This window comes from Centruroides vittatus, unplaced genomic scaffold (genome assembly GCF_030686945.1).
Source record: "Centruroides vittatus isolate TY-2023 unplaced genomic scaffold, ASM3068694v2 contig_397, whole genome shotgun sequence".
NCBI classification, from domain to species: Eukaryota; Metazoa; Arthropoda; class Arachnida; order Scorpiones; family Buthidae; genus Centruroides; species Centruroides vittatus.
In genome coordinates, this window is record NW_027122212.1 from 1,766,864 (window position 1) to 1,786,064 (window position 19,201).

Genomic DNA, 19,201 nt, shown 5'->3' on the forward strand with positions numbered 1-19,201 from the left:
TGTCATTTCCAGTATTTGTTTAAAACTTTTATGGAAATGTCATGTATCGGACGGGTCTGACCCGTCAAGAAAGACGCGAAAAAACGGTTAATTTAGAGAAAAATTTATTAGTTTAAAAAAACAGGTAAAAGTCGTTTGTAGTCGGACACCCATTGTTTATATCAAACTGCCAGGCAGAAATCATAAATCGCGAAAGAAAGTCGTCCTATGATCGATGGAAGATCGAATTCGTCTTCGATTTTGACTTTTCTCCCGCTCCAGGTAAGAGTCTCGTTACGTTTAGTAACCATGGACCAACCACTCGGGAAGCGTGATTGAGGGAGAACGACCAATCAAAATGGATGAAAGAACGGAGATTGATATAATCCCTCCCCGTGCTTTACAGACTTGTCAACGCCACTGTCCGGGGGCCACCTTCGATCGACCATCGAAGAACCACATCGACGCTCAGAACGTCCGAACGGCTGATTGTCCTAAAGCAAACTATTTTGTACATAGTGTATGTTTATTTTATGCTAAAATAAACGGTTTTTGTCAGATACTTGTCGTCTTTGTCGCTACAGCCACCACCCATGTATGAATGGACCCTAGACCATTACTGACGCGCAATTAACTGATTGCCCCTGGAAATCGGCTTCTTACAGAACACAACTTCCCTATCATCAAATGTCACGGCACGCCACTGTATAATAGTATTTGATTTATATAACTAGAAAGGTTAGCTTACGTAAGGGTTCATCGCATCGAGTGCCCAATCTAACGCATTTTAAGTTTTCTTCCTCTACCGTACACAATTTATTTTAAAATGTGTTAGATTGGTCACTCAGTGTGATAAACCGTTACATAAGATAACCTCTGTAGTCACATAAATGAAATACTATAATATATAATAGAAGGGTTCGAAGTACGAAATAATCTTAATGTTTTCTTATTTTTTGCCGGGCAACGCCAGGCTTAGCTGCTAGTAATAGGCCTAGAGTATATTATATTAGTTAATATTTGTGATTTAATTTAACTTCGGCATATTTAAACAGGAATTCTCGGATGCCATTTATATTACGTCAACGCGAATTAACGCGCTTTTTAATAATCGATTTGATTTTGATCGGACCACGGCCCGTGCCAAAAAAATGGAAATATTATGTTCCCCGCACGCGCACGGAAATGTAAGTTAAATAGCGACGCCGGGCCATCTCGGCGCCAGTAACTTCTGTTGTCGACTTTCTTCAACATGGGACTTGTAGGTAGACAGCTGTCCGTCTACTCCACCCCGGACAAGGCGAGTGGGAAACCCTATTGGACGGTTTTCTAATCGACAAGGAAAGGATCGATGCCGCCGTTACAAAGTCTAAACTTTTATTTACAATATTGCAGTGTAACAATTTGGCCTAAACCAGTTGTATACACAGATGATTTTATACGAGCCGGTAACAAATAAATTAGTATTAAAAGACTAATTTTTTAATAAGTGGACCTGAAATAAAAATAAAGCGTGAGTAAGACAAATGGAAGCGGAGAGAGTGGTTTACGGAAGAGGATCCACTTACCCGCCTCTCCGTCGGGGAGTTTGCGCTTGAGGCCGGTGGGTGCGGCCGGCACATCTCTTTCTTGAAAACTCGAAGAAGGCGTGGGCAGATTCTCGCCCGGAGTGGGGGCCGGGGCGTTGGAAAAGTAAGGCATCTTCAACGCCTAGAAGACGGAAGAGAAGGATTAGGCGCCGGCTTTATTGGTAAAAAGAGAGAAAAGGCGAAACTTACCTGGCTGCAGTCGCAACGCTCTAGAGGATTCAATGCCAACATCTTACACAGCAGATGCAGAAGGTCGTCGCCAGCCGCCGTGAAGATGTTATTGAGAGCAGTTCCCGGGCAAGGCTTGAACTGGACGTAGTGAGGAAGCGTGGCCACGCCCTGCAAAGTCAAACATCTCCCGTCATTCCTCTCCTAAACTACCGGGCTTTGGATCCACCGTCCAGAAAATGGACAATTAATCAATTTACATCGTATATATTTTGCCGGTAAAGTATTTGTGAGGTGTGAGTTCCCAAAGAAGCCGTCTCCGTTATTCCGAGTTTATATATTGATATTAGGCCGCATGTTGTACTAGAAGGATGGGGAAGTTTCTCTATCTAGGAATCCGTTATTTATCTATTTTTTGCAGTCGATTTTTCCAAACGCCTGTCGTTACCAATGTGCAATCCACTTGTCTTCTTCGGATAACCGTCCGAGGAAAATAAGGAGAATCCCCAGGAAAATATTTGGGACGTCGATCTGTGCCTAGCATCAAATATGTTAACGTACAGTACTGTACGTTTGGCGTCGACTGTAGATGCGTGGGATTAAACGGAATTCGCATAAACTATACAGTGGGTGATCGGTTAACGAACATAATTCGTTCCAAGACTTTGTTCGCTATCGAATAGTTAGTTGAACGATTATCGATTTACCATAGGTTTTTATGGGAATTTGATTAATTCGTTCTGGAGACTCCAAAAAATGAAAAAACATATATACACAGTCTTGCATATTTATTACTCACGTTTTTTTCCGTTTGTGGAGGTTAAAGAATCTGTCTAATGTCAATTGCATTTCTCATTTCTTCAGGATTTTTCAGAAGTAATTAATAGCATTGTAATTGTAGAGATCCCTAAGACTATTAACCTGATTTGGATACTATTCTAAGACCAGTGATCTGACATCCTCCTACTTCTTCAAAAGATCTTTAATAGCAGATATCGGCATTAATCCTCTTTTTCAGAAGAAAACATATCTCGCCGAGTTTCTTGGCATTCTTCATTCAAGATTTCTTGGTGTTCTTCTGTCGTCAGATCAGTTTCAGGTTCCATTATGAGTTCTTCAATGTTCTTTATTTCTCAGATGTAATTTTTGTTACTCCTTAAGTTGCTTGAGTCTTCTTGATTATACTGTATCTTTCTTAGATAAGATTGAACTGTGGCCTACTGTAACCTGTTTGAGCCATACTGCCCAGAAACATTAGACATCTGCAACTCTCTACCTTTGCTATTATACTCTCACCTTTCAAAAATGAAAACATACGCAAAACTTAATGAATGCCCGCCCGACAGTCTTGCAAATACTATAAAAGAATTGTTTCTGTCAGAATAATAAAAGACTGGAATTACAAGGGAGAGTTTCAAAGTTCGGATGAATACTATCTGATCAGTATATACCGGGTTGAGCATCGATGTCAACGTCTCCCACGCTCCAAAAAGTTTCGAATTCTTGTTTGAAGACAAGGGAAGACCAATCGGTATTCATTATTTTACGTCACTTCTTGTGTTTGTTCTGTGAGGTGTTCATAATCCGAACACGTGTTTGTTGTACGAACATAAAAATCTTTCGTGAAAGTGTTCGTTATCAGATTTGTTCGTCAACCGATCACCCACTGTACATGACCAGGGAAATATCAAAACTGTGTTAAATCCGACCCTCTGAGTTTTTTTGCCATTCTCTGCATTTCCAGACCTCCTAAACCCGAAAAAATAAAAAATTTCCATGGATGTGCCTGTGTGTTGGCATCTATTTTCTTTAGTATCTCGAGATTAACGTTAAGAAATGAAATTTGGCATAGTAGCTTGCATATAAGGGGCATCCATGCTATTAAATTTTGGTTACAGGGTTGAGGGGATGGAGAGTTTGTTTGTTTAGTTAAGTTATGGCAATGCAACGCTTGGGCCAGCTGCCTAGGGGGAATGTTTTGCGGGAGCTCTTTCTAAGGGTAACTGGCTCCTATTCAGGCGTAATGAACGTAGAGAAAACCCAGAAAACTCCACCTGGCCAGCCTGTCCCAGCCAGGTGCCACCCCACAACCGAACTCCCAATGTTGGGGGAACAGAACTGCTTGGCCACCAATGGGCTGGAGATAGAGAGACAGTGGGGTCAAACTTAATGAAAATTTTACTTGTTAGCATTTGCATTTTATTCTTATAAAACTCCTCTCTGCCCTCTAAATGAAACATTCCTCCATTTTATAATAATCAAAAATATAGAAAGTTTTTAGAACAAAATCTCTTAAGATGGTGCCACAATTTTATTTATTATAACTAATAACATAAAAGTTATTTTTAAATAAAACCTCGTAATGGCCGGAAAACTTATGCAATTCATTGCTAATCTTTTCTAGTATGAAGACTTTTGACATATTCTTTACTGTTAAGAGTTCCCAGAACAAATAGTCGATGTGACCTACTAAGAATATGAACCTGAGCCATTGACTGTTGTTTACAAATTAAAAAACCAGAGTTCCTATGTTACAAATGATATTGTTTCCTGAAACATAAGAGAAAATGGTTCGAAATACACTCTGGCAATTCTTGAGTGGTGGTAGTGCCACCGTTTTTGTCAAATTTACTAATTTTTTTATTTGAAATAAACCGCCTAAACGTTGTTATAATTTAATTAAATATGCCAAATAAATATGGTTAATAACAACTAGTAGACAAAAAATGCTATTCAAAAGCAAAAGCGAGATGTACTTACGGGCCAATCTTTCTCTGTCGGTGTACCTAGAGCTTGAAATATTTTATCTAATTGATCTAGGTCTGTATCGCCAGGTAGGAATGGTGTCTAGAAACCAAGACGTAACTATTAATTTAGTATCTTTAGACTTTGCAAAAAAAATCCAAGAGCGAAATACCCTCAACAGCAGTTCGGCTAAGATGCATCCAACTGCCCACATGTCAACTCCTGTACCGTATATTCTAGCTCCGAATAGCAATTCAGGAGCTCTGTACCACCTACGAACAAATAAAATTGATTAAACTATTTAATTTGTATAATTTATACAAATCTTGATGCGGTGCATATTTGCAATTCCAATTTGTCATAAATTTGCTTTTACGGTTGACTGGTGTTAATACAAATTGGGGAATGGCAGTTGGTTCGCTTTATCGAAAATTCATATTAATGATTTTCGGGATCGAGATTGTATAATTTGTGGAGTTAAGGATTAATAGGCAATTGAAATCTCTAAATTATATTTTGAATTAATTTACTAAATAGATAAATAAACTTAAATAAAATAAAATTTATTTACAAAAATAAACAAATGATGTAAATTAGTGTTAATCAAAACTAGTTAATCAAAAGCTCAAATCGCCCACTAGTGGGCGATTTGAGCTTTTGTGGTGGTCAGTAGGGGTTTCGTCTAATGCTGAAGCTACTTTCCATTATCATCGCGCATCTATGACTCACTGACGGAGCAGGTTGTACTGTAACAGTGGCCGTCACTCAAGTTGAGCTTGTTTCGTGGTAGGTCGGAATTGCCAGATTTAGCTACTTTTTTCAGTTTGATGTAAAAAAAAAAAAACATTTAGCGCATTGGCAAAAAATTTCTATGTATTATAAACATATTCAAAGTATAAATAAAAAAATAAATTTAACTACATATTTTTACTAAACATCCACTCAAAAATTATGAGTACTTTGCAGTTGCACTAAATTGATTTACTGCGGAATTGGTGAGCAGTTAGAAAATTTTACTACCAACAAAGATACAAAAGTGGGCAGTAGATATAAAAAAGTTAACTATCCCTGATCTAAATGATTTTCAAATCAAACAAAATGAGGAGGAGATGGTATCTGCCATTTAAGGGTGGAACAGTATATGAGTGGTTAAACAAAGCTAATACAAGGTAGAATTCTGTGATTTTTTTTTCTATCGAAGATTGTTTGAAAAAGTAGAATATATATTTTGGTGAAGTAAGAGTAAAAATAAGCCAAATTTGACATAAAGAAGACAAACGTGACATCAATCTATGCACCCAGATATGCTAACCAACACCTGTTTGCATGGGACTGCATCCATTTAAAGGGGTGGTTATCCTTAAACTTTAACCCCTATTTTCTGAATATGGTACAATGGTTCACTAAAATCAGATGTTTAAATTGCTCTACAATCAAAGGTCAATCTCATCTTTGCTTAATAGAAGGAAATTATTCTACTCAAAACAGAACATTTATTACAGTACTACTTTGACTTATTCCGAAATCGTGTCTTCTTTTAATTATTCTTTACTTCACAACTGAGTGCATAGGCAGACACTGGGCATCTTTAACATCACTCTTTATTCAGGGAATATCTTACATGCTGATATGAGTTTCGGGCATATGCCCCTCTTCTGTCAGCTTTTTCTTTAAAACACTTAGAAAAGAGGGCTAACTAATACATATTCTTTTTTAAATTACAAATATTTACTTAATTAATTAATTAGAAATAAAAATAATACAAATATTTACAGTTAAAATTTTCTGACAGTGCACCAAATGGCACTTAGCCTTCACTCTAAATGTCTTAAGGAACAAGCCAACGGAAAAGGGGCATATGCCCGAAATGTGTATTGATGTGTAAGATATTCCTAAATTCCAAATAAAGAGTGATGTTAAAGATGTCCAGTGTCTATCTGTGCATCCAGTTGTGAAGTAAAGAATAAGTACTACTTTGCTTTATACACCTTTTGGGGTGAATAATAAAATAATTACCAGAAATAGAGTAATTTCTTGGGGGTGTGAAGGTAATTTACAGCTTGGTTTAATAAATTCTGGTAGAAAATTTTTTTACTTTATAGCAAGAAAATTAATTTGCTGGAATGTGAGAATTTGTTTTATCTGTGCTTGTTTTAAGGAGAATTTATTCCACTCACTATATAGAGGAACTTTTGTGATCTCTAAATGTTCAAGTAATTTTCTTTTAACATTATTCTTTTATTTTTTAATAATTTTATCACAAATTAATATTTCACAACCTGTTTGGGAACAATGCACTGCCATTACCAAATTTGTGTAACTGTACTTAATTGCTCATAAATGTCCTGTTATTTTGGTCTCTAACAGTCTTTTAGTTTCTCCTATATAACAATGTGTTGATATGCAACTGCATTTGAATATATATATATTACTTTATCATTTAACAATATGTTATTAGAACTTGGTTGCTTGTTGTTCTCCTAATTACATGTATTTTCTTCAGAATTAGCACAAGGTTGCTGTTGAGAACAAATCATACAGGAACACTTTGAGTGGAAAAAGTAGGTGTCCTTTTGTGTCAATAAATCTATAAATATCTTTTAATCTTTTTTTCCACTCAAAGTATTCCTGTATGATTTGTTCTCAACAGCAACCTTGTGCTAATTCCAAAGGAAATACATGAAATATGTTATTATTTTTAAAAATGAATCTCTGGTTTTTAATTGCTCTGTCTATAGTACTATTCAATGTTGAAGCCAATACAATATTAAATGATTTAAGTATCTCCTTGGCTGTCTCAAATACGGTCAGGATATATTCCAATTTACAGAAAATTTGGTCTCTGTTTTTTATTTTTTTGGTTTATGTTCACTTAGCAATTTACCAAGTATTCTGTACAGATAGTTATCGTATTTAACAAAAATGTCAGACAAGTATTTTATATTTCTTCAGGTTGGTCCTCTATATTGTTTGTTCTCATTTTGATTTTACTTATGTGTATATTAAATGTTTCTTTTCATGTACTGTACATTTGTATACAATAATAGTAATTCATTATTTTCTTTACATCACATGGTTTAGTGTATTTCTTAAAACTTGTGGAATTTTGTGTTCTGTAGATATTACTATCTAAAAAATTTAAGGTTTTTAAACTTGGCCAAACAATTCTTTGTTCAAGTTTAACCTTCTAGACCAGCGGTCCCCAACCTTTTTTTCACCGTGGACCGGTCAATGTTTGATAATTTTACCACAGCCCACTGAGAGGGGGACGTTAATTGTTTTGATTTAATAATTTTAATTTAATTGTATTTAAACATGCCTTCAAAATAAAATACAGTTACATCAAAAAATGAATATAAAGTGATTTAACATTTTAACTCACGGTTTTAGGTGACATCTCTCAGCTCCCGGTTAACCTCTCGTCCATTGAAAGTCGCATAAACCCGAGAGAAATACACCACAGTAAATAAAATGGAAATAATTTAATGTTCCTTGGGCGGGCCAGTACCATTTGATCCATGGACCAGGGGTTGGGAACCACTGTTCTAGACAACAAGGATCTTACTTCTGTGATCTACATTGTATTGTACTTAAGGTTTTATTTTCTTCCTTTTCAAAGCATATATTATTGTAAATATTGTGCTGTGGGCTTAATCTATTTTTATCATCTATGTAAATTATATAAATAGAAATGTTTGTTCGTTCGCTGTGCATTTCTAGGTTATTTGACAAAATGCTATGAAACTTGACAGTTACATTAACATACTTCTAACATACATAATATTCTACATAACACCCCAAAATATTGATCAATTGATACCTAGAAATTAGATATTGATCTAATTTCTAGGTATCAATAGATATCAAATTAGGTATCAAATTAGATATTGATCTAATTTCTAGGTATCAATTGATTTCTATCTACATCCATTTGTTGGATTTATATATAGTGTCATCTATTGGAAAAAAAATTTTAAAAATAATATAAACTAAATAAAATTATAGAAAATAGGATATAACTTAAAAAAAAAATATATATATATACAGTCAAACCTGTTTTTATGCGGGGGATAGGGACCACATTAAAAAAAACGCATAAAAAAAATCGCACGAAACTTCACGAGTGGCTATAAAAAATAGTTTTCGCAACACAATTAAAAAAAATATTTTTTTTTATGCGGTCAATAGGGACCGCATAAAAGAAGTCTCACATAGAAAATAACTCAAAACCGTACGAAATAGAATTTATTGACAACAGATGTCAGCACTTGACTGCATCGTCTGGTCTATCGTCTGTTTTACATATTTTTGTCCAGGTGGTGTTTTGTTGACTTAAAAAGCAAATTATTTCATTTTTTGCATATTCATGCAATAATATTACTATAATAAGTTCATTTATGCTATAATAAGTTTATTTAGCTATAATAAGTCAACGTGAGACATGACAAATCGCACGAGACTAGTCGCCAACTATACCGCACAAATAAAAAATCGCACAAAAAAAACCGCACAAATTAAAAATTCGCATTAAAAAAATCGCACAAATAAAAATCGCGCATAAAAACAGGTTTGACTGTATTATATTCACTTAATTACTGTGACATAGACATGCTATATCATTACCACACTGGATAGCACAGAGTGCTCATGTGCATGAAGTCAGAAGTGTTACACTTTGAAAACTATATAAGTATTTAATTTTCCACACCTAACGACTCAGGTTTTTTCATTTCTGAATGGTACTTCCTTAATTCTAAAAAAAGTGTCCACCAGTAGCAGAGTGGATAAAACCACCAAACACTGATAGTCAGTAGAAGATTCAAACATGGCCAAACAGACCAACCACTTGAAGTTTTCCAAGTGTTTTTTCATGTTAGTAACACCTAAATAGGGACCAGTTTCCCATAAAAGTCCTCCTGAATGGAGACATCTCTCTCAGTCTCAGCAGATCACCCACTTGTCCTGATGCTATAACCAAGTAAACTAAATTAATCCAATAGTTATTAATTCATATGCATTTGTGTCCTTATTGCTCAATTTATTATGTAAATGTCTACTAGGACATATCGTATTAGTAGGATTTATTATACTGGTGTCCGGGTTCTGCAAATTTAAGAAACCTATAGGTTTCTTAAATTTAATAAGTCCTACTAATACGATATGTCCTAGTAGACATTTACAGAATAAATATTCTAATAGTTTTTCTATAAACTCGCTATTTACAAGGACATACTTCCCACATAGTTTAAAGGCATTCCGATAATGTTCTTAAAATGGGTTTTACCATTTTAAGAACATTAAAATGGTAAAACCCATTAAGAACATTTTTAAAATTTACAATTAATAATGCCAGGTGTAACAAGCTAGTATATAATAAGACAATCATTTAAGTATTTGTTGTAAATGTTATACCTTGGATATTTTTGATTCTTGTATCAATTTCCAACATATATTTTTACCAATTTTGGGCCAATGCACAATCCCATAAATATGCCATCAAATTGTCTATAGTATTCATTATTACTTAAGAAATTGTTATTATCTAATATGAACTTTTATCCACTATTATCCACTATTATTCTTATCCACTATTATTATTATCCACTTTTATTAATATTTTCTATTATCCACTCTTCATATTCTATACTATTTAAAAGAATTGATTATAAAACTTTTTGAACTGATGGCTACATATTTTTAATGTTGAGACTTCTATGGTTTTTGTTTAATTTTTCAGTATGCTGTTTTGAGAATTATTGAATCTGTTTTATTTAACTTTTAGAAATTTTTGTAAATTGTATAATGCTGAATACTGATGTTAATATCTACTACAGATTGGTGTGCTTCAATTATTTTGTGTGTTTTTATCATAAAACTACTGTTAATCCTCAACATTCTATTAGTATATTATAATATGTAATTAAATGAATTTATGGTTGACTGCACTATACTTATGTAACTCAAAATCATGTATAAACACAGTGTTTGTGGCACCTGTGCCACAAAAATTTTACGGCACAGCTTTATGTCACTGGTACTACACTGTGTTTATACATGATTTTGAGTTCCATAAGTATATAGGTTATATAGTTCCATAGTACATAGTGTTATAGGTGTAGTCTAACCACAAAATACTGTATGACAATTCATTTATAATTAATGATTATGACATTCATGGAAATTGGCCCACTCGTTCCGTTTGTGTGCCAAACTTCCATTCATGCCATAATCACCTATATTATAAACTAATTGCATAATATACTATTAATTACATATTGTTATAATTAGATTGAATGTGTTAATTCCCTATTGTATGAAAGCTACAACAAAAATCTTCAAATCTACCAGGGGATTATTAATTACAATATGTTTTATAATAAAGAAAAAATAATGTAATATGTTGTATAATGTTGCGACATTTACATTACCACATATTTGTAAATGAGAACTGATGAGGTGTGTAATATCCAAAATGCACATTCTGTAATCAATAAAGACTATTTTTTACCATTTGCCTGCAAAGTTCCTGTATGATAAGTTTGTAATAAAAGCAAATTTATGCTAAACCAAAATTGTAAATATGATAGAGCAAAGAAGCTAGAAAAATAACATTGCATATTTTTACCTAGTTACTACTTGATGAGTGTAAATTCTATTTGGTGACCCAAAAAATTTAGCTAGACCAAAATCAGCCAATTTCAAAATTCCTTTCTCATTAATCAGTAAATTATTTGGTTTCAAATCCTGAAATTTTACAAAAAACATCAGTGTAATGTTATTTATATAATATAAGGCTACTTTATAGTAATGTGGTGAGGAGAGCAGCGAGGCAAGAACAAATGTGTAACTTACGCACATTTGTAACAACAGACTAGCTTGAGGCCTCAAAAGAAGTTAGTAGTGAGAACATAGACATTTAATTTCTCCACTCTACCATTAATATTTTTATTAAATTATTAGTTTTAAATTATTATTTAATAGTAAGTAATAAATAAAAAACTTTAATAATATTTAATAACTGTAATAATAATTATAGACATCACCACTCCAGAAAAACACTCATAACATGAAAAATGCTCACACTGAAAAATCAATAAGTACAGTACACTTCATTGCCTTTCCTAGGCATTGGAGTGTACAGGTACTTGTTGATTTTTGCAATGTGATAAGGCAGTTGTGGCAGATGGATAGGATGTTTATTTTGCTTATTGTCCTCTCTTCCACTGGTGTCATACCACATATACTACATAAAAGTCTAGAAACATTAAACATCCATAAAACATATACATGACACTACAGAAAGCCACAACACTGAACACATGTCACACTGTTAGAAAGTTTCTAGATGTGGACATACATGTCATATTGTCAGGAAATTCCTGAATGCAGACACACACACACTAATACACTTCTTTAATTTTTGTTTGGTTACTATGCCTTGACTTTGGTCCGGCATAGTACACAGCCACTGGTGTTAACTGAGTATATCTCACTTAACCCAACATAACAACTAATACTAATAACAAATAATAATATACTAATAAAGAGTCAGTATTACCAAAAAATGAATTAAGAAAAAAGTTAGTACTAAATATTAATTTGTAATAGTAATTATTCCTTCATTTCTGGCTATTATTACATAGTGTCAAATTAACATTTATCTGTACATTTAGCAGTATTTACAATAAATGCTGTTTTCTGCTTCCATAGCTGATTTGCTCACCACACCACTATAAATGCAGCATAATTAATATTAATAAAATACAACTTACTCTATGAAGTATCCAGTTCATATGAAGAAATTCTAATCCTTGCAATGTCATCAATATATAAGCTTTAATATTAGCAGGTGTTAGAACTATATTTGTATCTTTTATTATCACCTAAATATTAAATATTTCTTTAAAAATATTTGATTAAATTATCATAGAATATCCTACATAAATAATGAATGGCTTGAAATGACAGATGCAGGTTGTGAATAGATTAGTTAATTATTTAAATTTGTCTCTGCCACTGGATATATTGAACAGCAAGTGCATTCTGAATAATTTTATAAAGTTATGAGAATCTCCATCTCTTCACATGTAATATCAAAGTTTCTGATTTCCTTGGAGTATTTTGTGCTGAATCTTAGCAAATCAATCTTGAGTGATCTGCTATATTATGGTTTTGGGATAATTTCTGTCCAGTCTGTGCATCTATACTCTGTCAAAGTGTCTATATTTCAATGAGTTGCTTTTGTACAATCTCATCATCATCTCATTGATGGTAATATTGGATAATCAAATTGAAAAATAGCTTGCAAGTAGATGAGGAGTTCAATGACTATAAGTTGCTACCACAGAACAGCAAATTTTCATAGTAGAAAGTTACGGAAAAAAGAAAACTTATCAACATTAAAGCGACAGTTTATGTAAAAATTTCCAGATATATCTATGCCTACTAAGGTTTATGCTTACAAGCATTTTAATAAGGTGGCAGTCCACAGTCTGTATGTAACACAAAAAGAAACAGTTGTAAATCCATGTTACCAAAGGAAATATTTCAATTAAGACAAGCAGGCAATGCTTGAAAGCCAATCTAAAGAATTCTTTTGGAATACTTAAAAGGGAATTCAATGAATATCTGAAGATTATTGGATTATCTTATGGTTCTGTTCATATAGTTTGGGAAAAAAAATTTTGGCCTTATAAAGAGATCAGTTTATTTATATGAAGTTTCAAATGCTATCTCACTAGTTCAACGGAAATAAATGTTCAAGATTTAAGCATTTCTTGTGACATGCAACAGTAATAAGCACCAAAGCACATCCAGCTCACAAAGTCACAAAGTGTGACTTGGGATGTTGCCATATTATTCACATTGTTTCTTGCTAATTCATTTTTTTGCATTGCATATATTGTAATTATTATTACAATAGTAACCCATATGCAATATCTCTAACATTTCAATTATTATCATTTCTATCTTATATTTATAATATAATGGTATCTGCTTTTTATGATTAATTTGGGATTTGCAATTTTTCTTAATAAACAGAGGTTAAAAAATTTTCATCATTAAACTCAGTTTATTACAATTACATTATGAATATATACAATTTATATTTATCATAAACTGTACACTTAATACATTACACATTTATATATGCTATGTTTCTTATAAGCAACTGTTTTTAACTCAGCAGATCTCAAAATTAAACTAAAGAAATTGCAATTCATCCCAATAACCTGATGTATCAATAATCAACCAACCAACAGCCAAAATAAATGAGCAGAAATTATCCTACAAATATTATTTTTAGAAATTACATAAGAACTAGTGATAGATGCTAGATGCCATCTCTTAACTAAAGAAGAAACTATAATTTAATTTTAAACTCATCGTAGACTGCATATCGTATTAAAACACTACACCTATGACACCTTATAAAATGCAGCCGTGTTTATTCGGTACGAACGTTTTCGGTCGTGTTAAACAACCTTCTTCAGGAAATATCCAAAAAAGAAAAAAGAAAAAATCGAACACAACGAAAATTTGCAAAAGCGAACAAACTTTGGAACGTTTTTTAAAAATATTCTAAAGAGAATTGCGTGCGCCATCTCTACATCGATGCGTATTAAATAACGCATTACATGAGAATAAAATAAAATAAATAACAGACAATGAAAAATAATATGCTCCTTGGAGACATTAAAGATAAAAATACAAACATAAGCTATGGTGCAAGCCGAACGGCGCACGGAACATAGGGAAGGAGAGGAGCTGTGCAGAGACAATAACTACGGTATCTGTCCTTGCGTAGGCTTCCACATATCCGCTTTTCTGACATGTCGCCTGAGCGCCAGGCTGCAGATATTTTACTAGCCTCTCTGAAGTTGATAGATTGTCCTTTCTGGCTTGCTTTGCAGATATGCCAAGCTTCTGTATAACGGAGGTGCTTTATGTTGCGAACTGCTTGTACTAATCTCGCTTGGGCCCATTCAGCTTGGACTTCTTGGGGATCTGCCAGGACGTAAGTCGCCAACGCTGTGCATGGTTGTTCGCTTCTTATATTTCTCTGATGTTCCACCAGCCTTTCCTTGAGTGATCTTCTGGTGGCTCCGATGTAAAATAGCTTATTTTGCCTCCGTGTGTCCGTAATAGGGATCCTGTAAACCCCCGGAAGGGAGTTAGTGTCCATGGCGTCTTTATCCGCTCTTAGCAGCTGGTATATAGTGGGATTCCGTTTATATATTATTCTTTTGTTTGTGGCGGTTCCTATACGTCTATAGATGCTGCCCAGTTCCGCCCTGTATTCCATCAGTGTAAACTCCTCTGTATTTAGGAGGTTTCGCTCCTTATTGCGTGTCGTAATCTTGCTAGTGAAAGCTTTAAGACTGATCCCGTTCTTCTGAGCTAGCTTAATGATGTAGTTCATCTCTTCGTTTTTGTCTTGGGTACTACTGCAGTGTGTGTGTGCTCGTGCAGCGAGCGCTCGGAATGCATGGAACTTTATCCCATGGAACTCGCACGACCCGCCGGCGTACAAACTCACAGCATTCCGAGCGCTCGCTGCACGAGCACACACACACTGCAGTAGTACCCAAGACAAAAACGAAAAGATGAACTACATCATTAAGCTAGCTCAGAAGAACGGGATCAGTCTTAAAGCTTTCACTAGCAAGATTACGACACGCAATAAGGAGCGAAACCTCCTAAATACAGAGGAGTTTACACTGATGGAATACAGGGCGGAACTGGGCAGCATCTATAGACGTATAGGAACCGCCACAAACAAAAGAATAATATATAAACGGAATCCCACTATATACCAGCTGCTAAGAGCGGATAAAGACGCCATGGACACTAACTCCCTTCCGGGGGTTTACAGGATCCCTATTACGGACACACGGAGGCAAAATAAGCTATTTTACATCGGAGCCACCAGAAGATCACTCAAGGAAAGGCTGGTGGAACATCAGAGAAATATAAGAAGCGAACAACCATGCACAGCGTTGGCGACTTACGTCCTGGCAGATCCCCAAGAAGTCCAAGCTGAATGGGCCCAAGCGAGATTAGTACAAGCAGTTCGCAACATAAAGCACCTCCGTTATACAGAAGCTTGGCATATCTGCAAAGCAAGCCAGAAAGGACAATCTATCAACTTCAGAGAGGCTAGTAAAATATCTGCAGCCTGGCGCTCAGGCGACATGTCAGAAAAGCGGATATGTGGAAGCCTACGCAAGGACAGATACCGTAGTTATTGTCTCTGCACAGCTCCTCTCCTTCCCTATGTTCCGTGCGCCGTTCGGCTTGCACCATAGCTTATGTTTGTATTTTTATCTTTAATGTCTCCAAGGAGCATATTATTTTTCATTGTCTGTTATTTATTTTATTTTATTCTCATGTAATGCGTTATTTAATACGCATCGATGTAGAGATGGCGCACGCAATTCTCTTTAGAATATTTTTAAAAAACGTTCCAAAGTTTGTTCGCTTTTGCAAATTTTCGTTGTGTTCGATTTTTTCTTTTTTCTTTTTTGGATATTTCCTGAAGAAGGTTGTTTAACACGACCGAAAACGTTCGTACCGAATAAACACGGCTGCATTTTATAAGGTGTCATAGGTGTAGTGTTTTAATTTTAAATTTAGAAATTTAGAATAGTTTGCCTGGGAAAATGATCATGTGATCGACTGTTGACCAAGTCTAAGGTTAATTCCCAGTTGTGAGCGTAGGTCTCTATTGATGACATCCAATTGCAGCTGTTCCTCTTTCACAATAGGATGTTTTCCTTTTGACACCTTGTTGTTAAAATTCCCATCTGTTTGTTTACAGTGAATGTCATTCCATCCATTCTGGTGTGATGTTTTTTTCTAATGATTGCATTAAGAAATTAAATTACAAATTCCGTAAATTTGCGTGAAATCAGGTAAAAGGCTCACACTCAGGCACGCGGGCTCACAGAAGAAAAGAATCAGCCCAGAGTAGGAGTCGAACCCATAGCCTCTGCTTACAATGTGCTACGCTGACCAGTATGCCACCCAAACATCCAAACGACTTCTCCCTTCCAGACACATTTAAACTTTAGTTAAGAGATGGCCCCTAACGTCTACATCTAGTTGTTCTTATCATGTAATTTCTAAAAATATTTTAGGATAATTTCTGCCTGATTATTTTGGTTGTTGGTTGGTTGATTAATGTTTATCCCCAAGATACACTTCAAGATCTACAGTACACATTTTCTAAGAATTCTTGTCATGTCCTTACATCTTAGTATATAAAAGATAAAAAGCATGATTTGTTTAAAAGTAATATTTGAAGAAAAGGTCCACTTAGTATGAATTTTCTAAGAATTCTTATCTCATGTTCCCAAGTGTAATTACCACAATTGATAACAATAACCAAAGTTTGATTATAATAGGCAGATTATCTTTAACTAATTTTATATAAGGTGTTTTGGGACTGACTGATTGCAATAACATTATCTGTGATTATGACAAATGGATTCCACTGTATAAATGATTCTCAAAATATTTCTTCAATTATTATTAATAAATTTTATTTACTTTTACATACCTCTAAATCTGTATCCATAAAATCAAACACCAGAGAGACATTTGACTTATGTCCAAATACATCGAGCAGCTAAATAACAGATTGTTAGAGCACATTATTTTTATCAAGAAATTTAATAATGTAAAGACTCTTACGCCAATTATATTGGGATGAGAAATTTCCTGTAACAACTTGATCTCTCGAAGAGCAGTCCTGTTTATTCCATCCTTAGCTTCTGCCCTAGACCCAAGTTTAATCTGAAAATTTAATTTATAGTTTATAAAAGTAATATCAATTTTTTATATATTTCTTCATTTATGCTTTTGTTAGTGTATTTTGTAATGTAATAATTAGCAAAATAGAATAAAATTACCTTTTTAACGGCAACAATTTGGCCCGTTTTAACATCTTTTGCCTTATACACCGTAGCAAACTGTAAAAAACAGATTTTTTTTTAATTAAAAAATTGCATTTATTTATTATATTATGACAATAAGAGTTGTGTGTATAAATTAAATTTTACATACAAATTAATTACATGTTACACTGTTTTCATTTACAATTATAATGTAGTACTAGTTAATTAAGAGAACTTATTGACAACACATTTAAAGATTCAAGGTATCTTCTATAATACAAACTTATTTTACATATAAAATTAAAAATTCTAATTAAAATTACATAGTTTATAAATTTCATTACACAGTGTCCATTTGTACACTAAATATGTACCAATAAATGATGGCAATACACTTCAAATCAAAGATATGTTTTTAGACTCTTGTAAAAATGAAAACACTAAATAGTTGAAATGCTATTTTAGGATAATGTTCTAATATTTTTAATAAGTTTCATTGACTTTTATAAACCATTTAGTACTGTAGAAAGCAAATTTTAGAGGTTTTATTTGGCCTCTATTGGACCCAGGAATCCTTTAACCCATTTTGCTTGTATAAAGATAGCTTAAAACCCCAAAAAATACTAGCAGTCTCCAGAGGAAAAAAATCTTGCCTGTACCAGAATTATTATTAAGAGAAATGTTATATCAAAATGCTCAGTTCAATTTCCAACCAAATGTATTTGAATAATTTATTGAATGAATAATGCAAATAAAATGAAAACAGAATTGATAAACAAATCACCATAAAACTCCAGCAAAGTTCAATTTAATATCAAAAATTCTGTCTATTATCCATTTTAATGTTATTTATCTAATCCTTAATCAATCACCAAAATTTGTCTGCATAATTGGTTTAGGGTATATATATATAATTTTTTAAAGAAAAAATAAACAAAAAAATAAAACAAACATTTTGTGCATGGAACTTAAAATTCCTTGGAAATTTATTTAAAAGGAAAAGATGCAGTTAGGATGGCTCCTGAAGATGAGCTTGACTGACTCAAAAATATCTGGGTGTTAGAAGACGAATTGTTTTCTCAGGTTGGTCTCTGAGTAGTAGTTTCTTAATGTTGATTTTAACAATCAGCACTAAGAAACTACTCTTTGGTTATTTATTGATTATACTCTTTTCTTGACATGTGATCTCCAGTAGATGGCATTAAAAATTTAATGGTTTTTCTATGGGAAATTGTTTTTCAAAAATTCTGAAGAATTAAAGCAGAAAGAACTAAACTAATTTTGACAAGGCTATTAGTGCAAAACTTGGCTATTTACTTTAATACAATATTCAAAATGATAATCAACATCGCATAATAACGGACTTCTGGAGCAAGTTCAATCTTACTCCTCGGCAACGGACGATACGATAAGCATGTGTTAATCTTTACGTCAAAGTAAAATACCATCAAATGAATATTTAGGCAATTCCTAATAAAAATACGGTCAACAGCATTAAATTATTCTTTACGAAATGATATTAACCTGCCCTTCGCCCAAATATTCGATTTTCTCGTATCTTTTCAACTTGTCTTCGGCCATCTTTCTTTTCAATAAAGTGTTGCCACTCTTTTTTAAAAAATTCTTTTGTTTATTTAAAAACTTGTTCATTTCATTAATTTTTTTAAATTTTATGTAGAAAATATATTTTATTATTAAAATTGATAAAAATTTTAAGTACTCGTTCTTTCCTTTCTTATTATTTTTATTTTATTTTAAATAACAGTAACTTTCCCACAGACATTTTTTACTACAGTATTTCTATCCCGCGGGTATTTTCTG

General features: G+C 33.5%; 1 protein-coding gene across 1 annotated transcript; it reads right to left on the reverse strand.

The window, feature by feature from the left end:
- Positions 1 to 1,339: 1,339 nt before the first annotated feature.
- Cdk7 (Cyclin-dependent kinase 7) lies at positions 1,340 to 18,994 on the reverse strand. Its single transcript, XM_067271367.1, has 11 exons — positions 18,905 to 18,994; positions 17,396 to 17,455; positions 17,178 to 17,279; positions 17,044 to 17,112; positions 12,254 to 12,364; positions 11,107 to 11,225; positions 4,654 to 4,753; positions 4,497 to 4,583; positions 1,758 to 1,907; positions 1,548 to 1,689; positions 1,340 to 1,474 (listed from the first exon to the last, which is right to left on the reverse strand). The coding sequence occupies exons 1-11, from the start codon at positions 18,959 to 18,961 to the stop codon at positions 1,446 to 1,448; spliced, it is 1,026 nt and encodes a 341-aa protein (XP_067127468.1). The 5' UTR covers positions 18,962 to 18,994; the 3' UTR covers positions 1,340 to 1,445.
- Between the last annotated feature and the right edge of the window lie 207 nt (positions 18,995 to 19,201).